Source organism: Archocentrus centrarchus, unplaced genomic scaffold (genome assembly GCF_007364275.1).
Source record: "Archocentrus centrarchus isolate MPI-CPG fArcCen1 unplaced genomic scaffold, fArcCen1 scaffold_33_ctg1, whole genome shotgun sequence".
NCBI classification, from domain to species: Eukaryota; Metazoa; Chordata; class Actinopteri; order Cichliformes; family Cichlidae; genus Archocentrus; species Archocentrus centrarchus.
In genome coordinates this window covers 1,628,556-1,655,357 of record NW_022060261.1, presented here as the reverse complement: position 1 = coordinate 1,655,357, position 26,802 = coordinate 1,628,556, and the positions used below count along the sequence as shown (strand labels likewise).

The 26,802-nt window shown below is 43.6% G+C and overlaps 2 protein-coding genes across 2 annotated transcripts in view; both read left to right on the top strand.

The window, feature by feature from the left end:
• The first annotated feature begins 18,135 nt into the window (after nt 1–18,135).
• LOC115776526 (butyrophilin-like protein 2) overlaps nt 18,136–26,802 on the top strand; it is a 143,191-nt gene continuing 134,524 nt past the window's right edge. The window contains exons 1-2 of the mRNA XM_030724244.1: nt 18,136–18,205; nt 18,650–19,015. Of these exons, the coding sequence (XP_030580104.1) occupies nt 18,136–18,205; nt 18,650–19,015 (436 nt within the window). The remainder of the gene's footprint in view (nt 18,206–18,649; nt 19,016–26,802) is intronic.
• LOC115776506 (high affinity immunoglobulin epsilon receptor subunit alpha-like) lies at nt 21,718–25,781 on the top strand. Its single transcript, XM_030724226.1, has 7 exons — nt 21,718–21,748; nt 22,366–22,401; nt 24,108–24,371; nt 24,451–24,696; nt 24,774–24,953; nt 25,046–25,214; nt 25,368–25,781. The coding sequence occupies exons 1-6, from the start codon at nt 21,718–21,720 to the stop codon at nt 25,117–25,119; spliced, it is 831 nt and encodes a 276-aa protein (XP_030580086.1). The 3' UTR covers nt 25,120–25,214; nt 25,368–25,781.

Genomic DNA, 26,802 nt, shown 5'->3' with positions numbered 1-26,802 from the left:
ATACTGAACTCAACGAGGAGCTGCAGCTGAAGGTGAAAGCACAGAAAGCCGTGTACGAGGCTGAGAAAGTGTGGGAAGAGAAGCATCAAGAACTGGAAGAAAAGCAAGCAGAAAGGCAGGAAAAGATCGAGGAACTTAAGGACAGGATCACAGAGCTCGAAGAGCAGAACGCAGAAAACCTCAGTGACCTGAAAAAGGTCATACTGCAGCACAAAGCTCTGCAGGAGCGCTGCCTAAGGAAGAAGAAGCTCTTCAGATTTCTCTGGCATCACTCTGCTGCTTCTTCAGTCCCACCTGGACGACACTAGACTCGTCTTCCTCCTCTCGCCATCCTCTCCATCCCTTTCTTCTCTCTCCCTGCTTTTTCTTTTTCTTTCTTTTCACCTCTTTTACCCTTCTATCTTTCCCTTACTGTTTGCTCTCTTTTCAATTCCCTTATCATCCTGAAACTGTTTCTTCATCCATGAGAACCCAGAATAATTAGATATGATGATAATAAAAGCATTCTCATGCATCTAAAATCACTTCTGTTTGTGGATGTCTACTTTTTTCCTTTGCTTACAGTCTGTGTGCAAAGCTAGACTAAATGCTTAGCACACAAATATCAAAGTTGTATAAAATTTGTAGTGAGCAAAAAGCATTTTTACAGCATGAAAATGATGATTATGCTAATCCTCATGAAAATGACCACAATTATGGATTTCATGTAACCGATCTGAGACTTCCATCAAACCAGTGAAGGAACGGTCCACAGCAGCTCTGGCCTCACATTGACAGCTAAAACAGCTCCTCTGCTTTGTCAGCTACGTGTAACACAACAATAGAAGATGCCGATCTAGTGGGTTGTTGGCCATGTGAACATTTAATCCTCCAGAGGTCAGGGGTTACTGTGACAGGGTGGACTTACTGAGTCACCATTGGGACAGTTACAGTGTAAAAAAAAAAAAAAAGTTGAATTTATGGTAAAATACTGGCAGCTGTGGTTGCTAGTACTTTACTGTAAACCTATGGTAAATACTGTAAACAAGTTCACATCAAAATACTGGCAGTACTCCCAGTATTTTACTGTAAACAGATTCACAGTAAAATGCCATAAACAGATTCATGGTAAAATATCGTAAACGGGTTCACGATAAAATACCGTAAACGGGTTTAGGATACAAAGACGTATACGAGTTCTTTGTAAAATACTGGCAGCTGTGGTTGCTGGTATTTACCATATAAAATATGGTGACAATGTAAAACTGTTTATGGTAGACAATTTCAAATATAGATATACATTAAACCTAATTACAGTCCGTGATAAAAAACACAATACAACTGTATGATACAGAACAGTATTTTATTGTAAAAATCAACATTACAGTAAAACAGTGGCAGCTTTTGTTGCCAGAAATTCACCGGAAATAATATGGAACAATGGCTAAGATTTTACAACCAAGAACTGCCCATGGTTAATTATAAAGGACATAACATATAAAGCCCTTTGCAAACAAAGACACGTTGTTTAAATATAAATTACTTTTTGCACTTAGGCATGTTTTTGTGAAAAATATGTAATTGATTCAATTACTTGTCCTCTGCAGGTATAGCAGTGTTGAGATTTTATGTGGACCGGCATAATCATCCTTTGGAGATCATCCTTTAATCAAATGATATTTTCAATATAAGTAAAATATTATTATTCTTGGTATCCATTAATCTTCAAATCTTCAGTTTCAGAAAAAGGCAGAAAAAGAATTAAAAAAGCTCAAATTCAGGTATAACATAATGCAGTTTGAAATCCTACACTCCTGTTGAAATAAAAAGATAAAAGTGTGCATTAAAGCACTTTGTGATGCTGTATGGTCTTTCTATGGAATGTGGTCTTATGGGCTCAAAATTCCTCCAATTTCTTAACCAATCAAGTTTCATGGAGACAAGTGACACGACCTGTCGTTTGTCGAGCCCATAATAAATCTGTTAAGCACTTAAAGAAACATATGGGGCACCTAATTATTGAAGTTAACATTTAAGTATTTGTCAGGTATGAAAAACAAAACCAACAAAGAAAAGGAAAAAGAGGCATCAATGGTCAATACCTCCTAAAACTGATTTAAAAGCGATATCAGCATCAAAATGTCTGCCTGTTCCGTGTTTGGCTGTCAGAATCATAGACATATATATGTATACACCTCGTTGACTGGGTGGCCCGCTGCTGTTACGTAACTGTGTTTCCACCATATTGGAGGAGGCAAAGCTGCACTGTGGACTAATACAAGTGAATGGACTGATCTTCATAAAGTGCCTTTCTTATTTAAGTTAATGTGTTCATTCATGCATTCAAATATGCACTAATATACACTGGGAAACTGTGAGGCACAAAAAAATTATTTCTTTTTCAAAATGTTAGAATGACCAAATACGATCAAAAACGATTCCTCGGTCTTACTGTCATGATCCTGGGCCAGTGGCCCGGCGTTTTGAGTTCTTTTAGTGATGTTCTGTGTTGTTGTATCTTCTGGTTGTTAGTTTTTTTCTTACAGTCTAGTTTCTCAGTTGTTGTAGTTTTGTATTGTTTTGGTTTTTTGTTAATTATGGGTTATTCTGATTTTCCTGTGTCTGTGCTCCTCTGTGTGTCTGTCTCCCCGTGTTCTTGTGTGCTGCTGTTTGTCTTCATTGTTTGTGTCTCAGGTGTCTTCGTTGTTCAGTTGTTCCCTGTCTGCTGTCAGCTTAGGAGTTGTTGGATTCTGTTTAGTCATGTTTAGATTCCCTCGGTGTGCCAGTCTCCTTATGTGTCAAGTCTGTGTGTACCATGTTGGGTTACTTCCTGTTTTATTTTGACAGTTCTTTGTCCTGTGTGCTTGTGTTTTGCTTTACCTCCCTGAGTCTCGTTAGTGTTATTCTGTTCACCTGTTACCTCAGCTGTTTCCACTCACTCCTCGTTTCCTCTGTGTATTTATTGTCTGAGTTTTCCCTGGTCAGATGTCAGAGTCTTGTTGTCGTGTTACCATGTCCTCTCCAGATCTTCAGATCTCTGGGAATCTTTCATTTTTCCAGTATAGGTTTCCTTTGTTTGTTTGCTGCTTTGTTTATTTTTTGCCATAATGAAGGCTTGTTTTGGTTCATCATTTAACACCCCCTCCTGCGTTCTGCTTTTGGGTCCTCAACGCAGTTCCACGCCACATGGCCTGCACCCTCGAACCGTGACACTTACCTGTGAAAGTTAATCCCATGTGATCCCGTTTTGACTGTAAAATGGTTCGAACAAGAGTGCAGCATCTCTCTCATGTTACGTTGCCGCTTTTGCCCCCTCCAATAAGGCGTTGACGTACGAGTCAGCACTCAACGCGGCAGCTAGGTATATATGTCTATGGTCAGAATTTGTACTCTACCAAAAGTGGACTGAAGTTGTACCGAATCCCGGCTGTTTGAGAGAAAACTGAGGCATCTATAGTTGCAAGCCATCAAATGTATTGATAAAAATTGGACTGAGGACACGATCAGAAATGCTCAAGTTTGAAGCGCCCATTTTATATCAGGTAAAGTTATTTATCTTCAGTTGTTTATACCGGGATGTCAGGTATCTAAAGTAAACAGCATTAGCTGGTAGGCTGTTTGGCTTTTAAACTGTAGTGTGGCTGTTTACAGGTGAGATATCGCTGGACTCAGAGTCCTGATTTTTAAATTAATATTTAATCGCACTATAGATTACAAAATGCAGTGCCAGTCAAAAGTCTGAGCAGACTCACATATGAATGGTTGAGCAAGTCTCAGTGTGACTGGAACAGTATATATATATTTTTCATTGTAAATCAATAATATCTGCAGCCGGAAAACTCTTAACAAGCTAGAAAAGCAAACTGACTGCTCACGCTGCCATGCAGGTACAATCCGCTGTGAGGACGTAGTTCTCTGACTTGTTTCCAATGACCCGAGCCTCAGACACAGCGCTCCTGTTTCCTCGTCTTTGACTTGGAAGAACTTCTGCCTTCAAGACACAAAACTTCGAGTCTGTCAGGATATTTGATGTTCATACACGGCCGCAAACATAATTGTAAGCATCCAGTGACTTATATGCGCTGCAACTTCCCTCCGGTGTGTACGCTGGGTTTCACTTCCACCTCTTCTTAAAGTCAATAAAGAGCTCTTTCACTGATGGCATGAAGTCGGCTTTAATATGGGCTGTAGCAGTTTACAGTAGGTATCATTACAGCAACACTTCCCGACAGTATTCCGCTACCTTTCGACATCGTCTGCCACCGTCGAACTAAAATACAACATAAACTTCCGTAAGACGGTGCAAAAGATAAAATAAAGACATAAAACAATATAATATCAAACATACCTCGCTGGCTGACCCTTTCTTCGAGGTAGAAATTAGGTTGTTACAAATGATTAACTTAGATTGGCTTTCCTTAATGCCACTTCCTTTTCTGTTCATACTTCGCCAGAGGCGGGGTGCATCTCTCTCAGGTGCCCCAGCGGAACCAAAAACCCGTAATTTAGTTCCTACTAAGAAACTCCAAAAACAAATGTCCTAATGACACAAAAATATATGCATAATTCAAAATGAAAAACACAAACTGAAACTATGGCAGTAAAACTGGGTTTCTCCACCAAATACATGTATATATCCGCCCACGGATACTCGGCCACTTGCTAACGTACAACAGGGATCGGAGTCGGTTGCTGGTGGTCAAAGTTAATTTTTGCAGGTAGTTTTCACGATCTTTTGTTGATAATCCCTTCTCCTAGATTGAAACACTATTGAACTCTGCCGTATTTCCGTTTCCAAAATGTGCGCACATCGCTACTAGGGTTTAATCCCGGGATCCGGGATTCCCGGGAAATGCGATCAGAACCATTTCCCGTTTCCCGGGAAACGTTAGACGGGAAACCGGGAAAAAAGTCGCGCGCGTCGATTTGACTTTCAGAAAGAAAAGAAAGCTTCAGAAAGTTAAATTTAAGGAAATATTGAGAGAAGGGTTCGTTTAATGCGAAAAGCATTACTCTTCATTTCAGGCACGTTCAGCCTCCGTTTAAGGCTTCAGCCTTTATCAATGCTGTGGAGATGAACCGTATTGTTTTGCACCAGCAGTTGTAAAATATCTTGGTATAATTCCATGTACAGTGGAGGAATATTCGAATTATATTTGTTAAGGGAGTGTTGAGGAACGATACAACACCGCATAGCTCGAGCACTCCAATGTCCAGATGTAGGTTTTATTGCGTTAATCAAGCCGACGTTGCCCCCTACTGGGCATAACAGGACATAGCTGGAAAGCTACCTCTACAATATCACAATAGGTTAAGGCCGACACAGGCTACAGAAGGCCTAATTAAAATAAATAAATAAATAAACTTTTTCCCGGGATTCGCGGGAAATGGCTCGTCATTTCCCGGGATTTGATTCATGTCATTTTCGGGAAAAATATTAAACCCTAATCGCTACCTACGTCATCATTGTTTGCAAACAGTAAAAAGGTCCATAGCTGTGCCCCTGTGTACGAGGAAGCACAGTAATATTCCTATAACAGCTCCTTCAGTCAAAAATAGATTTAGACTTACCGCATACAATGATGCATGGTGTCACAGGCAAGCTTTCCACTTCTACTTCTTTTGCAAGATATGTTTCTTCTACATTTTTATTAAATCTTTATTTTACCAGGTAAAATGTTTGAGAACCAGTTCTCATTTACAAACATGACCTGACATAGTGGAAAAAGGTTGTATTCTGTTTCGTTAAAAAATGAGAGAAGATGGAGGACCATCTCCTTGACCTCTTCTGAGCAGCCCTCCGACTGTCCTCTCAGGATTTTCAGCTTTGTGACAGTCTGCAACATTTGTTTGCCCTTTTCTCCCTTTTTTTTTCTACACTGCATAGAAACGTCTCCTTTAGTGAAACTCCAGTCAGCTCTTGGAAGTGGACGATCACACCAATCTCCTCAAACAAAAATGGCCACTCCTCCATGAGACACCGGACATCTGTTCCCTTGTTTATGTCTTTACGTTGGGAGTAGTAGGTGCACTTCATAAGAGTCTCTACCTCATCTGGCCTAAAATTTCTCTCTTCACTGAGCATCTTCATTTTATCTTTTTCTCCTGCTGGCTTTCCAGCATCTCAGTCACTGGCATGAATTTCACTTCCCACTTTATGCAGCCTTATATGTCCTGATCAGCTGCTTTTTGTTCAGCTAGGAGTTCATCTGTGTCACCCTCATCTGATCCCCGTCTGCGTTTCATCATCTTTGGTGCTGAATATCGCTTTGCATTTCGGTTTTGTAACTGCTTGACCAGTGAATGATATCCTGGTCCCACCACATCACCTTCTGTGATGTCTTGCAGGGACTGTGGATATTTGGCAACCAGGCCTGCTTACTTGGAGAAGGACAGGCAGTCACCATCTCAGAGACAACAACCCAGATCATTTCTCTCCGTAACCATGTGTGGTGTCTGGCCAAAGAGCTCAAGACAAAACACGAATTCCGTAAAATAAAGCTCTTTATTTGAACAACTCTCTTAAAACAACCAATAAAACCCATAAAAGACAACCTGTGATTGAGTGCACTAACAACTGCAATGGTCTAGTTTCCTGTATTAACAGAAACACAAAAACATCAATCACAAAATAATCCCCAAAATAATTAAACAAAATAAAATGTACACAATACTAACCCAAGGTGCACTGTTTCGAGGCCTACCCACAAATGCACCCCTGAAAATAACCTTTAAATCTACAAGAAACAAAAGAAGCAGTTTAATCAAAATTCAACAAAAAGAAACAAGAAATAAATAAACAGGAAAAAGTAACCAAAAAGAAATACCATAAACAGTCACCAAAACACATGGTCCACATCCCTTCAGGCCTGTAAAGTCATCTGACGTTCCAAGATGGCGCCGCGAATGGATGCCCTGGTACTTCGGTGCGCTCTGTTTTGTTTGTTTTTGTGCGTTATTTCTGTGTCTGGACACTCTTCTGGGTATTCTTACACCAGAGAAGAGCTTTTCAACATTAGGTCCACAACACCTTCGGATTTATTTCCTGTTTTTGTCGCATCTGCGGCGGATTTATTACACACTCTGGCCCAGAAAGTGAGACGCCGAAAGAGAGGGAAGCGCGCTGGCGTGCTTGTGAGGCTAAGGAGACGTGGATTACGCACAGCCTTACCTGGGATTTTCCTCTCCAACGTGCGTTCACTTAGGAACAAAATGGACGAACTGACACTGATGAGGAGCATGAATAGAGACTTTTCCAAATCCTGTGTGTTATGCTTCACGGAGTCATGGCTGTGTGAGGAGATACCGGACTGCGCGCTCCAGTTGGAGGGATTTCATCTCCTCCGCGCAGACCGGCAAGCTGCGCTTTCCGGCAAGGCTACAGGTGGAGGAGTCTGCTTCTACATAAACAGTGGCTGGTGTACGGATGTGACAGTGATTGCTAAGCACTGCTCTCCCTCACTGGAATATCTTTTCATACACTGTAAACCGTTCTACTCTCCGCGGGAGTTCGCTTCATTCATACTGGCTGCTGTTTACATCCCGCCGGACGCGGACGTGCACGAGGCCCAGTGCGCGCTCACAGAGCAGATTCTGTGCATGGAGCGGACATACCCGGACTCTCTTATCATCGTACTTGGGGACTTTAATAAAGCCAGCCTGAGACAGGAACTTCCCAAATACAAACAATATATCACATGTCCGACCAGAGAGGAGAAGACACTAGACCACTGCTACAGCACGATAAGCGGGGCTTATCACACAGTGCCCCGCGCTGCACTCGGCCTCTCTGACCACGACATGATCCACCTGATCCCCGCGTACAGACAGAGGCTGAAGCTCTCAAAACCTGTGGTGAGGACAACAAAGCAGTGGACCCGTGAGGCTGTGGAGGAGCTCCGCACATGCTTCGAAACTACAGACTGGGACTCAATGAGGGCTGCCTGTGACAGTCTGGATGACTACACGGACACTGTAACCTCGTATATCCACTTCTGCGAGGACAGCATTGTGCCATCACGCACCAGGGTGAGTTATAACAGTGACAAACCCTGGTTTACTCCCAGACTGAAGCAGCTGTGGATAGAGAAGAGGGAGGCTTTTAAAAGTGGGGACAAAGACTGCTACAAAGAGGCCAAGTACAGGTTTAGCAAGGAAGTGGCCACTTCACATCACATCACATCACATCACTCTGAGAATATACAGCAGCAGATCTCAGAGAACGACGCGGCCTCTGTATGGAAAAGCTTTAGGCAGATTACCAACTACAAGCCTAAAACCCCCCACTCCACAGACGACCTACAAACTGCAAAAAGACTGAACGAGTTCTATTGTCGTTTTGATGGTCAGTTCAGCAGCCTTCACACCTCCACCAGTCCCAACTACAATACAGCCAACACAAATATTCACCCCCCAACCTCCCCCACTCCCCACACCTCAGAGAAGCCCACATCATCAAGGACTCCCACCCCAGAGTCCCCCTCATCCCCCACCCCCACAGTCTTTTGTATTCAGGAGGACCAGGTGCTAAAGCAGTTCAGGAGTGTCAAAGCTCGCAAAGCTCCAGGTCCAGATGGTGTCTCACCTGCCACACTGAGACACTGTGCTAACGAGCTTGCCCCATTGTTCACGAACATCTTCAACTCCTCACTGGAGGCTTGCCATGTGCCTGTCTGCTTTAAAACCGCTACCATTGTTCCTGTCCCCAAGAAGCCAAGGATCACTGGACTAAATGACTACAGACCTGTGGCACTGACTTCTGTGGTCATGAAGTCATTTGAGCGTCTGGTGCTGTCCCACCTCAAGTCCCTCACAGCCCCCCTTCTGGACCCCCTGCAGTTTGCCTACAGAGCCAACAGGTCTGTGGACGACGCCATCAACCTGACTCTGCACTTCATCCTACAGCATCTGGACTCCCAGGGAACCTACGCCAGGATCCTGTTTGTGGACTTCAGCTCTGCCTTCAACACCATCATCCCTGATCTCCTCCAAGACAAGCTGTCCCAGATGAATGTGCCAGATCCCATCTGCAGGTGGATCATTGACTTCCTGATGAACAGGAAGCAGCACGTGAGGCTGGGGAAGAATGTCTCGGACTCCCGGACCATCAGCACTGGCACTCCTCAGGGCTGTGTCCTCTCTCCTCTGCTCTTCTCCCTGTATACCAACTGCTGCACCTCTGACCACCAGTCTGTCAAGCTTATTAAGTTTGCAGACGACATGACTCTCATCGGACTCATCTCAGACGGGGACGAGTCGGCCTACAGGATGGAGGTCAAACGTCTGGTGTCCTGGTGCAGCCACAATAACCTGGTACTGAACGCCCAGAAGACAGTGGAGATTATAGTGGACTTTAGGAAGCACACAGCCCCTCTACCCTCCATCATCCTGACTGACACCCCCATCACCACAGTGGACTCTTTTCGCTTCCTGGGAACTACCATCACCCAGGACCTCAAGTGGGAGCCCACCATCACCTCTGTCGTCAAAACGGCCCAGCAGAGGATGTACTTCCTGCGGCAGTTGAAGAAATTCAACTTGCCAGCAAGGACCATGGTGCAGTTCTATACTGCCATCATTGAGTCCATCCTTACCTCCTCCATCACTGTGTGGTACGCTGGAGCCACCACTAGGGACAAACAGAGACTACAGCGCGTTGTGTACTCTGCTGAGAAGGTGATTGGCTGTAACCTCCCATCTCTCCAGGACCTGTACACCTCCAGGACACTGGGGCGTGCAGGTCGGATCACAGCCGACCACTCTCACCCTGGGCACAGACTTTTTGACCCTCTCCCCTCAGGCAGGAGGCTACGGTCCATACGGACCAGAACCTCCCGCCATAAGAACAGTTTCTTCCCCTCTGCTGTTGGACTCATGAACAATTACCCTAAGACTGTTACAACCACCCTCCACAAACGCTGATGACCCTATGTCTATGCACCTGTCTGACTGCACTGATGTACATATTAGTGGAATATAGTTTACATTCTTTTATCTTTTAATTAGTCTCTGCACTGTATATTTTGTAAGCTCTAATATCTCTGTATATTTGCAATTTGTATACTTGTATATTGTCTTATAGTTTTTATACTTATTTGTTTTTTTTTTTCTGTAAGCACGAAGTACCGCAGCAATTTCCTAATGCTGTGAACCTGTTCACCCATATGGCAATAAAAACCTTCTGATTCTGATTCTGATTCTGATTCTGACCTTTTGTCACACCAAGCAGCCTGGGAACATGGCCAAACCAAATAAACATTACAATAATTAACACTTACAAAAACAGGATACACCTGACCTCAACTTCACATAAGCAGTTGCCATAACACAGGTAAATTTACCTCAGAAGTGCTTTCCCCAGAAACCTCAGGTGTGGCCTTCTACTTGAGCTTAGATGGGTGGAGTGAAAACAACTTCCTACTTCCCATGGAAGTATTTATAGCCTCCCTCCCCCTTCTACTACGACCTTCACAACCCCAAAAAAGTCCCCCGGAAAACCCACATTGCCGACTAGTGGCCAAAAAAAGGAAAACATCCTCCACCCCATTTTGCCACCCGGCTACACTCTCCCCTGCTAAAAAGTCAACGTCTCCGGTGACTTAACTCACACTCTTAATTTCACTCATGGCTTTCCTAAAGAAACCAGTACCCATTTTACAGACCGGTGACAGCTTTTCAGACAGCGTCAGGGAGTCCGCACCCATTCCAGCACCCCGTCGGAGTCAAAGATTAACTGCAGGAGTTCACTCTAATCCTTATCACCTCCCTAAGTCATCTTGTAGTGCCATCTCGATTAGTCCTGAGGTTTTGGCCCAGTTGCTGATGAGTATGGCATCAGAAATAGATGAAACAGGGGCAGCCCCCACCTCGTCCTGGAGCACAGTAAGTACACACTCAGATCCTAATTCCTTCTTACTGCTGTGGTGCAAACTAGGATATGAAATTTCTTCCACAACCACATACTCAGGGTCTGAATCGGGGTGCTCTACCGACAAAGTTGGACCAGAATCCAGCACTGGCAATGGGGAAAGACCACCCTTTGATCTCCTAGGGGTCGGAATAGGACACACACAGGGCCTAAGATGAGTCCGGTGGACCCTTTTAATGGGGCCACCCTCGACTGGCTCCACTGCATGCGTGCTACCCCGCACCTCAACCACTCCAGACACAGTCGATCCCCAAGCATCTTGGATCTTATTTCTACCTTGAGGCCACTGGCGGAGGTAAACTAACTGACCCACTTCTACCGGGGGACAATATACCTTGTCCTGATCTCTAGTCAGCCTCTCTGCAGCCTTTTGCTCCATGTACTGTCTCACTCGGGCATGAACATCATTCAGACATTGCTGATGCACTGCTAACCAGTCCTGCCCTCTGTCAGACCTTTGCTCCAGACCCAACAGAGCATCTATGGGAAGATGTGGTTGCCTACCAAACAAAAGATAATAAGGTGAGTAACCCGTGGTAGCATGAGGTGTCACATTATAAGCATAAACCAATTCTGGTAAATACTCAGGCCAACGCCGTTTCTTTTCCGGAGGCATGGTATGCAATAGGTCATGTAGGGTCCTATTAAAACGCTCGCATTGTGCATTTCCCTGTGGATGGTGAGGTGTAGTACGCGTTTTCTTGATACCATATAATTTGCACAATTCATGGACCACTTCACTCTCAAAACAAAAAATGACCTCTTTCAGGCTTACAGGCAAAAGAAGTTGCCTGCATTCCCCCTTGTGCACATCATCAATGACACGATATAACAATCCATCAATTTTCCTCATTTTGGGCCAGTGTCCAAGTAACGTGACTACTGATCTTGTCAAACCTCTTCTTTCATGATAGGTAGGCTTCCTTTGTCTGTCCCAAAAACTCCTAAACGACTGAATAGTGGGGTCTGCATTTTGGAGCTGGCAAAGCTCCTCTTTGGAATAGCCCAGCAGAGTAGGTATGTTACTCTGCATACTGAAATCAGCACTCGGCCCTGTGGCCGCAGCCCGGACCTGCCGAACCTGGCAACATTTAACACCCGCACTCACCAAATCCAGGTCCAAAACAGTTCCCCTCTGGATGGTGTTGCAGATCGATATACAGTCGTCCAGCTCCTGATCATCCCCACCCGGCAGAGGCTCCCCTGCTAACGACTGCCTAGAGAGGGCATCAGCTGCAACATTGTTTCTGCCTGGATGGTACTGTACATCGAAATCAAATGCAGTAAACTGTGCAACCCACCATTGTTCAATAGCCCCCAACTTAGCTGTGCTCAGATAGCATAAAGGATTATTATCAGTCAGCACTGTAAATTTAGAGCCTAACAAGTAACCTCTAAATTTTTCAGACACAGCCCACTTTAATGCCAAGAGCTCCAACTTCATGCTGCTGTAATTCCAATCATTTTTCTCTGCATTTTTCAATCTCCTACTGGCATATGCTATCACCCGTTTCTTACCCCCCTGAACCTGACAGAGAACAGCCCCCAGCCCCGCACAACTGGCATCTGTCTCCACAATAAACGGAAGAGAGAAATCAGCATAAGCAAGCAGCGGAGAGCTAGTAAGCTTCTCTCTCAATAACTCAAAAGACTCCTGACATTTCAATGTCCACTGAGTCCCAAAAAATTTCCTTGACTGGGTGGGCCTGGTTACTTTACCAGAGGTGTTAACCAAATCATGCAAAGGGTCAGCTATTTGAGAAAAACCTGAAACGAACCGTCTATAGTAGCTGCAAAAACCCAAAAAAGACCGGAGATCTTTTACAGATTTCGGCACTGGCCAATTCTGTACGGCAGCTCTTTATCAGGGTCCGCACTTATCCCCTCAGATGAAACCTGGTGCCCTAGAAACCGAACAGTGGACTGGAGAAACTGACACTTGTCCACTTTCACCTTTAAACCGGTCTCTCTGAGCCTCTGCAAAACTTTCTGAAGCCGGCTCAAATGTTCTTGAAAGGTGTGCGAATACACCAAGATGTCATCCAAATACACCAGCTTGATCTGAAACACCAGATCACTCATCGTAGCCTGCACGAGCAACCTGGTATACTCAAACAACCCAAAAGGGGTCGTAAAAGCTGTCTTGGTCTTTTTCATGCACCGCCACCTGATGGTAACCACTGGCCAAATTGATGGTAGAAAAAAAATGCAGCGCCATGCAGAGCATCAAAACACTCATCTATCCGAGGCAGAGGAAACGCATCACGTCCTGTCTTGGGGTGGCTGTAGCTCAGTAGGTAGAGCAGGTCACCTACTGATCGGAAGGTCAGTGGTTCAATTCCTGGCTACTGCTGGCTGCATGCCAATGTATCCTTGGGCAAGATACTTAACCCCAAGTTGCTCTCCGACCGTTCTGTCGGAGTATGAATGTGAGTGAATGTTACATAATTAAAGCACATGGGCTTGGTCTTTTCCTCCTCTCCAAACAGTCCATCAAGCCTTTAGGAAATTTGGAATCTGAAATCTGTCAACCCAATCTGGAGCAGTGAGGAGCATGCTGAGGACGATGAGCATTAGTTTATAATTAGCATTACAGGCACTCGTTCATCAAATTCCATGGAGTCATTGTTCCCTGTGACAAGGAACTGTCCTTTCTTATATCATGTTCCCTTGTACAGCATGTCAACTGTGATATTTGTGTTTGTCTCAGTGAAGCCAAATTGTCTGACTGCATCTTGAATGACGTTACTATATACTACGAAGTAAAATAACTTGCAAGACTGCTCCTCCAAATACTCCCTCTGAACGATAAGCCTGTAACATCTGATGTCTTTCAGAGAGCGTAGCGCAGAGATTTTTGAAATTCCTTGCACACCTCTTGAAATAACTGTGCTTGTTTTCAGAGCACATTGTCCACAGTCTGATAAAGGGACCAAATTTCAGAATAAGGGCTGGGTAGTGACATAAATAATGATGTTTTGGTTTCAAATTAATGTCTATGAACAGAGCTTTTCTTGATTCAAGATATTTTTGAATGAGAACATCAAGATATGTCACTTGAGGCACAGAGATTTTCTGAGCACATATCATGTCCACAATGTCTTTCAGTTGCAGAGTCAACTGCCAAACTTCATGTGCTGTATCTTTCACCTGGTCACCAGTGGTGACAGGCAGCAGCCTTAGAAAACTCCAGTTTTGTATGGCCTGTCCTGAGAGTTTATCTACTTCACATGGCTTTGCAGAAGCGTCAGACGCACAGTATTTGAACTGTTTAACCGCGCCTTTTTCTTTATGAAATACTTAAGGATCTGTGCAACATCATAAGACAAAACACCCTCAAAAATGTCATACTAAAATATTACAGTTAGATTGTCAGTGAGCATAATATGTGTCAGTGCGAGGATAAATGAACACAGTAACAATAAGCAATATCAATAACCTAAAATGAAAGGGGCGGGGGGGTGCCCAGTATCCCTTTTAAGTCTGTTTTCATTGGATTTGAAGAAAACATGAAGCCTGGGAGAAAGTAGAAAAACAAAACCCAAACTAGAAAACACACAGCGAGAGGAAACACTGAAGGTAACAAAGACCACAACACAACAAACAGAGAAAAACGAATGGCTTAAATACACACAAGGAAATCAGGGAGAGTGGAAACAACAGGTGAAACAAATGAACCTAATGACAAAGGGGAAGCAAAACGAAACACAAAGCACAGGGAACACGAGACTGTCAAAATAAAACAGGAAGTGACTCAAGGGAACAGAGAGCAAGACCTGACACTGAACACTGGGAAACACAAGGAACTAGAAAATCAACCATAAACAAAACCCCACAACAAAAGAAAAACCCCAGAACAGACAAATTAAAACCAAACCAAAAACACAGGGTCCAACGGACCGTGACAATCTGACCATCACTGATGTCACTTAGGACATCTGAGGGAGACTAAGTTAAGCGCTCTCCTGAGACACAAGCCTGCCACATATCTGACTCCATCAAAGATCTCAAAGTCTCTCTCACTGGCTCCTTCATCTGTGCCTGTCTCCACATAGTTGAACATTGTTTTGAAAGACTGAGCTCTTGAGTATGCTGGATGCCATGCAGAAAAGAGATCAAATCCTGTGACACACTCACAAACTCTGGTGATATCCTCGTCTGATAATTTTCATGATTTAGCAGTGAATTTTACTCAGTATATGTCTGACCCAGCTAATGTATCCTTTGCAACTTGTCAACAATAGTCTGAATGCTTGAAGCAGGTAGTAGTAACTCGCCCTGCAATTTCAGGTAGAATAAAGTGACGTTTCTCAGGAAAAGATCACTGAAATCAGTCATTTCCATATCACCTTCATCTGTCTCTGTAGGGCCATAATCACCTGATTCAGTTTGGACAGATGACTGCAAGCAGCTCCTCTGTGTAAATCACTTATACTGCAGTCTGTGTAAAAGTCTCTGTGTTTCCGTGACATATGGGCGGTAAATGACGATTTGAGCTTGAAAACATTTTTGCATCCTCTCACTGGGCAACTTACAGCCCGTCCTTCCACAATATGCTCCTTCAAGTGAGCTATTACAGCCTTACCATCTCGACTCTGGTGTTCACACAATGACGCTGCACATTTAAAAGTGGTTTCAGCCATCACAACAGGAGCAGATGCATGCCTTCGATAAAAATTAGCCCAAAATGCTTGCTCACAACCAGCACCAAAGCACTTAAATAAACAATGGGGTTCATTCTGATGGAGAACAAAACTCCTCAATGTCTTAACTGATTTCCCACAAAAGTTACAACTAAACATTCCTAAATTTGAATTTCCTCAGCGTGATGCAGGCAATAGTACATGCTAGCTGCAGCCGGATTGCTTTAACTTACTTAACTAAATATTTGAAGGGCGAACAGAAGCATAGAAATGATGGTTAAAGTTAATAACTCCATCCATCCATCCATCCATCCATCTCCGCTTATCCTGGTCAGGGTCGCGGGGGGGCTGGAGCCTATCCCAGCTGTCATAGGGCGAGAGGCAGGGTACACCCTGAACAGGTCGCCAGCCTGTCACAGGGCCAACACAGAGAGACGAACAACCTTTCACACTCACATTCACACCTATGGGCAATTTAGATTAGCCAATTAACCTAACCCCAGTAAGTGCATGTCTTTGGAATGTGGGAGGAAACCGGAGTACCCGGAGGAAACCCACACAAGCACGGGGAGAACAGGCAAACTCCACACAGAGAGAGGGAGAGGCCTGGGCCCAGGTGGAATCGAACCCAGGCCTTCCAGATGGTATTCTATCTGTGAGGCAACAGTGCTAACCACTACGCCACCGTGCTGCCCAGTTAATAACTCAATAATGCAAAAGTTCACACTATTAAGTCATATTTCAATGTTAGTTCTGCCAATCAGGGAAGCAGGAGGCGGATGGAATCAGCTGTTCAACAGTTTGACATACACACACATACACACTTATGTCACATGATGCAGTTGTGGGGTACGGTCCAAAAGCATTTAATTATCATATACTACGCACTGACAGCTTTCTCTGTCTTTATTATTGTTAACCGAGGTCATGTTTGGAAGCTGTTGCCCTCATTCATATATGCCTACCTGTCAAGTCTTCCTTTTTGGCTGGGGAACTCCCATATTTTACCCTCTGTCCCGCCTATTATAATTTTCCCTTAAATTTCCCGTATTTTAATATAATATTTTTTAAAAAGCATTCGTGTGTCGCTCCAAATTGAATTCTGTCACTAGCCTCATGAGAACTGCCACCTGCAGTTGCAGTTCTCATGAGGTTAGTGCCGACAGCGGTAACAAAAACAACTGGACCTCGTGTCTTTGCACAGCGAGCCAACAGTGATGTATCTGAACACATCAGCAGCTCTTAGGCTGCATTCTGATTAGGGTGGGTTGGTCACACAGACAGGAGTGTTTCACATGTGGCTCGGTGACAAACTGACGCCTGAATACGGTCTCCCTTTAATGAACAGCCTCTTACAGTAACATCTGTAACCACTGGGGGGCGATCAGGTACAAGAACAGCTCACTTCATTTTCTGCACTGGGCTGGACACAAACATCATTTCTATATTATCAGCTACTGAATTATGAAGCTTAAAAAAACCTGATGTTTAAAGACTCTGATGGTAATCATCTCCACACCCAGCAGTTTATTAAAATTAACGAATGCCTGTAAAATTAGACCTGAAAGAAATGGAACTGATTTTATGAGTAAAACTGAACAAACAAATGCGGGAAAATAACACCACGGGAATTATTATTGTTAATTATTAAGCTCTGATTTAAAGTGTGTCACAATCAAGAAGAAATTAAAGAACATCATTAATATAACCACAGAACACGCCCACCAGCTTTACATTTTTACATGCTGTAGTGCCACTTCTATATCACAAAATGTATGTAATAATTGAAAATAATGTTTTTGCTTTTCTTTTTTTTGCTAGTTGCAGCTCACAGTCATCGCTGTATCTCTCAGAACTGTAAATGAAAAGTTGCACCACATCCTCTTTGTTTTTCAAGCAGAATTATGATCTGAATGCACAGTTGTGCCAAACATGCATCTTCCAAGATGAGCTCTGTAGATCTTGCTGTCAGTGTTTGTCCTTTCATTATTATCCGTGCTATTTTTCACATTCGTGTGTGTGTCGTAGTAATGCCGGAGTTTACACACTGAGTAAAAAGAAAGAGAAACTAGAAAAAGACCTGCGGCCACATGTTCCAATGACAGCCGCAGGGACTCCCGGGACTGCCGTCAGACGAGCCGATCGGTTCCACTTTTGTGTATTTGATCATGTTCACGTGTCACTCAGCGATTCAGAGAATGCAAAAACCTGAGGAACAGGACTGAGTGCTGTTGGTATTCAGGCCTTCAGGCAAAACCAGGCCTGGATGGTGGTGAAAGAAACACTGTATGTTAATAAGAATGGATTCTGTGATTAATAACAGTCCAAATAACATGAATGAAATGACCTGCTCAGTGTCTGTAAAGGTTAACCTCTGACTTTGTGAGCATGAGGAACATGTGCTGAGTTCAGGCCTCAAACTCTTCTCACTCTGACTCCACCTGTTCCAGGAAACTGTCACTGCTGGACACACCCACACTCACACATACTCAAGCACTCACTTTCAGCTTCATTTAATAGCTTGCAGTGCGGTCAGGTTCTCAGGTGTTCTCTGATAGGAACACCATCCTTTCACATGAAGCAGAAATGTCTGCTGTAACGTCTGCGTCTCTCTGCTGGACTTTGCTTCCTGTCTGCCTCCTGCTCGTCTCTGCAGGTGAGATCAAACTTCATGATGTAAATATGTGTTAGAGTGATCTGTGCCCTGCCTCCTCACAGTTACAGAGTTAAAGCTGCTGCTCTGATTTTATTATTCATTTCCTCATATAAACAGTGTCATGCACATAGCTCTTTACACCTTTACAAACATTAAAATTAGCTCTTAATGTAACAGCAGAGGCAGTTTCTGTGGACATTGAAGCAGCTGTCAGCTCTCAGCCAGCTCTCACACAGCCATCACTGTTTCATTAAAACCATACTGTGTGACACAGTAAACACTTCTTTGTGTTGTCACCAACTTTGTTGCTTTGCTTTGTTGCTGGATATATATTGACCCACAGAGCTCACTTCCTGGTACACCTCTCAGGTTTAGCAGAGCTCAGTGGCCTCTGTCTGCTGCAGTTACTGTAACCTCTCTGCTGTGTGTGGTTTCCTCTTTCAGAGCAGAAGAACATCACAGCTGAGTGTGGACAGAACGTCACTCTGACGTGTCGAGCTCCAAACAACAACACCATCACAGGTGTAGAGTGGAGCAGAGCTGACCTGGAGCCAGAATATCTCCTTGTTTACAGAGATGGACAGTTTGTTCCAGATAACCAGCATCCATCCTTTAAGAACCGCGTGGATCTGCAGGACAGACGGATGAAGGATGGAGACGTGTCTGTGATCCTGAAGGATGTGACGGTTAATGATGCTGGAACATACGAGTGTCGAGTCGTCCAGAGAGGAACAAACCGCTGGAAGAGAGCTAACCTGAAGACTGCCCCCATCAGCATCATCACCCTGAGAGTTGTTGCTCCTCCTCCAGGTGAGTGAGCAGAGTTCAGTGTGTCTGTGATCAGAGGTGAAGCTGCTTCCTGGTTGTTGATGTTTGTTTCTAAAGATGTTGTTGATGAGACTTTGTAGAAAGCAGCTGGTCTGAGTGATGTGATCAGAGTGCAGTAGATAATGTCTGACAGCAGTTTGAAGAGGAAATGGATTCTGTTCTGTTCTTCACTCATCACCTACCTGACAGCTGACACCTCACACCTGTTTCTACCTGCAGGTCCATCAGGAGGAACCACAGAGGATGGAGGGAAGAAGGATGGAGGGAAGGAGGATGGAGGGAAGGAGGATGTTTTTGTTTGCCTGCAAGTTTTTGTGGTGCTCATTGTTGTTGTTAGTTTTGTGATTTTAATAGAATACAAACAAAGACGGAAGCTGGAAAAATGAGCAGCTTCGTACTGAACAGCAGGTAAAAACCTCCAATCCACGACTGAGTGACCCACAGGGTCAGCTGCTGATGGCTGCTACATCCTGGGTTGGATTTTTGTGTCTCTGTCTGGTGTGTGTGTGTGTGGGGGGGTATGTTTAGTCCACTTTTAGTTAAGCCAGTGAGTGAAGTTACACCTCACATTAGTGTGTCCACTTTGATATCATAGCATCATTTCCTCTCTTCTTTCCTCCTCAGTTTCTTTGGTTTCACTTTTGTTCTTGGATCAGAATCATTTAAATGAAGGAGGAGGAGCTTAGATTCATGCAGACTCTGATCTTTATGCTTACTTTTTAATCTCAGTGTGTGCTTTAGTGTTTCTGTTGTGTCTGTTTATTGTTGCTCAGATCTGAAAATGTATCAGGGTGTTTTAATATCTCCAGCTGTGAGCTGTTTGGCTGTCTGTGGAGACTCTGACTCACTATGGAAACTACACTCTCATTAAAATTTTTATTTATTTATTTTTTTTAATTTATTGTAACTTTTTCTAATAAATCGTTCCACAGTGAGACGTTTGATTGTGAGCTCATGAAACTCTGAATGAACCAGTGAGAAGGACATGGATGAAGTCTGTAACAGTTTAAGCTTCATGATATCTCGGCGGTACAGTGGGTGCTGCGTGTGGTGTGCGTATGTGTGGGTTGTGTTACAGTGTGCAGTTGCATTTCCAGTAAGTACACACAGGTCAGGTGGGGACTTCAGAAGGGTCTGCATGTGCCGATCGACGCCTGAGGTGCAGAAATGAGTCCTAACTCTTTCTAAAGTTATGTAACCAGAGTTCCTGCAGTCACAGGCCAGAGCGACATCATCGCACTCCAACACAATATCAGCCTGCACGAAGCTCGCAGCGCCCACTTACAGATCACACTGAGACAGGTGGAAAAAGCAGCGTGGGAGGAGGAAAGTGTCTCTGGTATCTTCACAGTCTTTAAGGTAATAAAACACAGGAATCTAATGTGAGCCAATTAAATGATATGAAAAAAATGTGCAGATAAAAAAATCTGCTGTCACATTAAAGGACCGGCGGTTAGGAGGTAAACACAGATCGGCAGGATGTGATGCAATGTGAGTGTTGTGGTGCTGTGATAAAAGGATTTTAGATTTAACAACCACACAACAGAAACTATCACACAACAACCAGAAAGCCTCCTCAGCAGGCTGATTAAAGAGCACAGCCAGAGAAAGCACATCAGCTGCTCCAGCACATGCTGCTGTATCAAAACCACAGGTTAGAAAGATCCACCAGCTTCCTGCTGAGCGACACTCTCAGAAACCACAGAACGTCACGGTTTGGGTCTCCACATGACTTTTTACTCATATTCAGTATAATGAAATAAAAAGCTAACCTCCAAACAGGATCAGTAGGCTGAGAGCAACAATTTTTACAGCCTCACAGCCTCACAGTGGAGCTTCAATGTGCACATAAGGAGTTTTAATCCAGCAGCAGCACCATATTCATCAAGCTTTTAACTCTTCGACTGGATCGAACTTTCAATATCGTCATCGTATTTTGGACATTTCTAAAAATCTCAGAGTTGCATAAGAAAAACTATAAAATAAGGATGGAGAATAAACTCAAAGACTCAGGACCGTGGCAGCAGTGCTTTAACTCTGGCTGCTTTAGGCGTGGTTTAACATTTCTTAAAGGTCATCTTTGCTTTTCAGTAAAAACATTTCTGTCCACGCAGGAAAATAACAGCTACCGCCTCCAAAGCACCAACAAAGGTGTCCTTAAATCATTTGACCACCAACCTCGTCTTCCACCCTCTGACTGTTTTCAGAGAGTTTATTCACTGTCTGACCACAAGCCAGTGGTTAGACTGAGAGGCTGCAACTCATGCACACTACCTGCGTTTCACTTCCTGTCAGCCGAACAGCAGTCATTTACAGTAAGAAGACATGTTTCTATTAAACATGATCAACACGAGCAGTGTTTAAGATAATTATCAAACCTTTTAGTTCATTTTGAATGCTGAGATTCTCTCTGATTTAAAGACAGTGAAGGCACCGCGCAGGTCGAGAGGATCTCCTTTAGGTCAGCTGATTGTGTTTCCGTCCATCTTTATAGTTGTTTATCAGATTTAACATTGCAAAACTTCATTTCCTGCTTTGTTACATCCACAAGAGAAAAAAACAAGACGAACCCTTCGATGAAAACCACAACAGTGGCATCCTGTCACAGAGGAAGAGGAGGAGAGTTTGAGCTGATGTAACTGTGAACTGGTCAAAGTGCTGGTCTGATATCCTCCAGAGGTAGGATGAAGGAAACATCTCTGCTGTGCCTTCTCTGTGAGTACGCTGATTATTGATCTAAAAGATCATCCATCGGGTCTTTCTGCAACACAAACGTCCAGCTTGTTGTGGAATGCGGGGGGGGGTACAAGGTTTTTTGGATGCAGGGGACAGATGTGGCGACAAGGAAGGAGAACTGTTCACAGGAAATCAAATATTTGATTATAAACTGATAGCATGTGCTGCAGAAAATGCTCATTTATAGTTTAATCTGCAGCCCTCTTATAGCAGTTTAAGCAGGACTTTGTGCTGAATGACTGTTTTAATAAGTAGCTAATAACGCATTTAGAATCAGCACCTCGCCTAATTGTTCATTCATTAATGTGTGCATCATTTGCAGTTGGAGATTAGATTAATGGCTTATACGCTGCTGTGCAGTGGAGTAGAAGCAGAAAGCAGCATAACACAGAAACCCTGCGATCATGTTCAGGCCCTGACACCCACAGACATGCGCCTGTGCAGGACACAAAAGACAAAACCATTTCCTCTTTCCGCCGCTCATTATCATAACTCAACCAAACCTGTGACGTCTGTTTTCCTCACACTCGAGTCGTTTTCTCTGCTGTCCTGTTAAACTCAAACTTTGAACCAACCTGAGTGTCATTTCTCTTTAGTTCTGATCTCACTGCTGAGCTGCACAACAAACCAAGGTCAGTAACCTTCTGAATGAGCGACACCTCACTGATGCTCTGGTTCTGCTTCATGCTTCACTGTAGACTGATTTTAATATGACATTATGACCACTCACTGGTGAAGTGAATAACACTAATTATCTCTTCATTGTGGCACCTGTTAGTTGGTGTGATATATTAGGGAACAAATGATGTGTTGTGTTAGAAGCAGGAAAAATGGGCAAGCGTAAACATTTGAGTGACTTTGGCATGGACCAAATTGTGTGGGTGATAGCATCTCCCAAACTGATGCTCTTGTGGGGTGTTCCCGGTGTGCAGTGGTCAGATCTCTCAAACATGGTCCAAGGAAGGAACGGTGGTGAACCGGTCCAGTCCAACAAAGGTTAATGCAGGTTCTGATAGAAAGGTATAGAAGCTTGTTTCCGCCACTAAAAAATAAAATAAAAAAAAAAATCGCCAGCTGTAACTCAAAATTTTGAGAAAATAACTTAAAATTTTTAGTTACTTTCTCGAAATTTCGAGTTACTTTCTCGAAATTTCAAATTGTTTTCTCAAAATTTCGAGTTACTTTCTCGAAATTTCGAGTTTTCTCAAAATTTCTAGTTGTTTTCTCAGAATTTCGAGTTGTTTTCTCAAAATTTCGACTTACTTCCTGGAAATTTTGAGTTACTTTCTCAAAATTTCGAGTTGTTTTCTCAAAATTTAAAGTTACTTACTCAAAATTTTGAGCTACGGATCTCAAATATTCGTGTTAATAACTCTAAATTTCAGCTTAGCGCTACCAATCAGGAAGCTCTGAGAAAGAGGTCATTTCTTTGTTACCCGGAAGCAGATGCCACCAGCACATGCGCACTCAAAATGGGGTAGCAACAGGATCAGTGAGCTAGCAGTTTCTAGCCAATGCAAACAAATTGTCAGCATGTTTTTGATAGTCAATGGTCAAAATGTCTTCTAGCAAAAATCAGTTACAAAAATGGTAAGGAATCCATATGTTCATGTTAGTCTGTTGGACAGCTGATGCCTTCAGCTTCCTGCTTCTGGTTAACAAGGAAATGATGTGCAGATCACAGAGCTTCCTGATTTACAGCGCTAAGTTGAAATTTCAAGTTATTAATGCAAAACATTGAGATATGTAAATCAAAATTTCGAGTTATGGATAGCGATTTTTTTTCTTTTTTTTTTTTTTTTGTGGCGGAAACAAGCTTCCATAGAAAGGTGTCTAAATACACAGTGCATTGCAGTTTGGTGCATATGGGGCTGCACAGCTGCAGACCAGACAGGGTGCCCTTTAATGGAAATGGTCTTCCCTGATGGCTGTGGCCTCTTTCAGCAGGATAATGCTCCATCCCATTAAGCAAAAATGGTTAAGAAATGGTTTGAGGAGCATAAAAAGAGTTTGAGGTGTTGGCTTGGCCTGCAAATTCCCCATATCGCAATCATTCTGATTCATAGACATCCCAGCTGACAGAACGTAAAGGATCTGTTGGTAAGATCGAGATGCCATATAAAGTGCAGACTTAGTTTATCTGTTTATGAATTAAAGGCATTTTTGTACCCAACCCCCATTATTATAACCAGCTGTCAGGAGGTGAAAGCTTTATTTTCTTCATAGTTTTTGATAGTTTTTTCTACACGGCCCTTAAAAGTGAGTCTAGTGTTATATATTCTTATTTTCTTTAAATCCACAAAATTAAAAAAATAAAATAAAAACATTCTTCTCACAGCTCGTCTGACTGTGAGTCCCAGCAGCTCTCAGTTCTTTAAAGGAGGTTTAGTGACTCTGAGCTGTGAGGAGGACGACAGCTCTGCTGGATGGACTGTGAGGAGAAACACAAGCAAAAAACAGAGGACTCAGTGTGGAGATGGGTGGGGAATATCAGCTAATTCCTCCTGTAACATCAGCTACAGCACCACATGGGACAGTGGAGTTTACTGGTGTGAGTCCAGAGAGGGTGCCATCAGTAACATGGTTAAGCTCACAGTCTCTGGTAAGCTGAGTGTGTGGAGTTAGTGTTGATGAAGCTGTGTGTAAATGGATGAAATGCTGTAGTTTGTCTCTGTGTTGAGGTGGATCAGTGATCCTGCAGAGTCCTGTCCTCCCTGTGATGGAGGGAGATGACGTCACTCTGCTCTGTCAAACAAAGACCACTCCCTCCAACCTCCCAGCTGCTTTCTATAAAGATGGCTCCCTCATCAGGAAGCAGCCTGCAGGTCACATGACCATCCAGCATGTTTCCAGGTCTGATGAAGGCCTCTACAAGTGTGACATCAGCGGTCATGGAGAGTCTCCATCCAGCTGGATCACTGTCACAGGTGAGGAGCTTCATTTTAATTTCACCGTTTTTTCCCCATCAACATATTCACCTGAGCAGGTGGGATTCTCTCTGCAGGTATGCCTACAACCACAACCACGCTCAGCAAGTCTCAAACTCCGCCCACTTCCTCAGCTCCACCCCTTGACCCCTCCATCCTCCAGGCTGTGCACATACAGTTCTTCCACGTGGTGGGGTTTTGTCTGTACTTCATCTGCACTCTCCTCATGATATCTTTGTACTGGCACAGAACCACAGGTAACACTCTGACGTTCCTCCATTATTTATCATGCTTCTTTCATTTTGCCTCCATTTAAAAAAAAAAAATGTGTGATTACCTCATCATACAGGAAATAATATGACCATCTCCACGGCAGCAGCAGCTCCACCCATCCAGGCTGAGCAGAGATTTGCTCACAACTGACATGAAGTTCCTGCTCCATCAGTCAGACGGAGGTTATCTCATTCTCTCATTCACACCAGTGTAAATGCTGAATGTGGCTCTTACTGATGAATCAGGTAGAAACTGAAGCAGATTGTTGTACTTCTAATTACAGAACTTGTAATAAGCATCTACAGTAATTTATACTGAGTCCAAATCTTCTCTTTTAGTATAAAATATGCCTCTGCTCATTCAGAGTTTGCAATCAAAACCTCCATAATTATGCCTAGCTTGTTCAGATGACGGCACATAATGTGACGGAGCGTCCAGGGAGGGCGAGGCTGCAGGAACCGGACAGGAACCTGAACACAAACTACCACAGAACCTTTTTCTCTGTGGCACAGAACCAGCACAGCCCCGGCTGTAAATGCTGATGCTGCAGTCGCTCTGTGTTTGTAGGTGACAGGTAGCAGTGGGACTTTCTGCCTGTGGCTAACACCTCTGTAGCTGCCACGCTTCCTGTTTCCTGTCAGTGAACGTGAAGCTGCAGGTGTTTAATCTAAAACTGTCTGACTCTCTGCAGCAAACAGTTTCTTTATGATTCTGTTACAAACTTCCTTCACCTTAAAAGCTCCCTTCATTCAGAATAAAATGTGGATTTCATTGTGGTAAAATCTGTTTTTCTGCTGTTTCTTCTGTGACATCATCCAGCTGATTAAATCTCTGTGTGGTCAGCGTGTCGCCATCAGTGTGTTTTCTTCTGACAGCACAAAGACGTGCTGAAGGAGCAAGAAGCCCACAGTGTGAGCAGATACAAGGGGAAACTTGTATGTGCAGCATGAACCTGAGGTTTGCTGCTGTCATCACTGAAAACCTAACCTGACTGTGGGTGTAAGATTACAGCAGCAGCTATGTGCTTGTAGTGTGGTGCATGCAGCTGCACCTGCATGAAAACGCTCCTGTCTGACTGTTTGAGTCTGGATAGTTTTTAAGGCTTTAAGTGCATTTTTACTGCTAAGGAGGTTTAAATTCAGGAACCCACATCAACCAGCAGCATCTCACTGAGACACTTTTACAGCACTGAGGAGAAACCTGTGAGCCAATCACAATGATGGTCACAAAGCTTTAGGTTAACCACAGCATGATTTCAGAGGACGATCATGTTCTGCTCCTGTGATCAATACACAATGAGCCCAAAAACTGATGAACTGATCTTTCCTAAGAAACCTGAGCAAACGTGTCAGAGCCACATCTGTTTATGTTAAAGCGCCCTCTGGTGGACAGAAGCTTGAGGTCACACTGTGAGACCTGATGCTGATTACCAACTGATTCAAATCTGGATGTCCCTCATATAAAAATAATGCTCAGAGCATTTCCTCACCGCAGGAATGATGACATTAATAATATGAGTGTATGGAAGGAGGTGAGAATGATGTAGCAGGAGAAGTGAGTCTGTGATGTAGCACCAAGCTGGAGCTGCTCTGGGGTTAAACTGATAATGAGACTGTAGCAGTATAAGCTGCAGGGAATAAACTGCTTATGATCAGTGTACATGTAATTAAGGTTAAGGCTCATTCCCTGTTTACTTAAACAGGAGCCTCACATAACAGAGGCATCATAAAGATGGCTGGTGAGAGGTCAGACTTGCTTCTAGAAGGACTTTGGGGACCTCTTGAAGAGGACTTGGATCTTTCAGAGTTTGTTACAAACTCTGAATTGTGTTGT

Coding starts and splice junctions, on each gene's coding strand:
- LOC115776506 (XM_030724226.1), top strand. CDS start 21,718: ATGAAGGAAACATCTCTGCTGTGCCTTCTCT. Junction 24,697..24,773: donor CAGCTGGATCACTGTCACAG/GTGAGGAGCTTC, acceptor TTCTCTCTGCAG/GTATGCCTACAACCACAACC. Junction 24,954..25,045: donor GTACTGGCACAGAACCACAG/GTAACACTCTGA, acceptor CTCATCATACAG/GAAATAATATGACCATCTCC.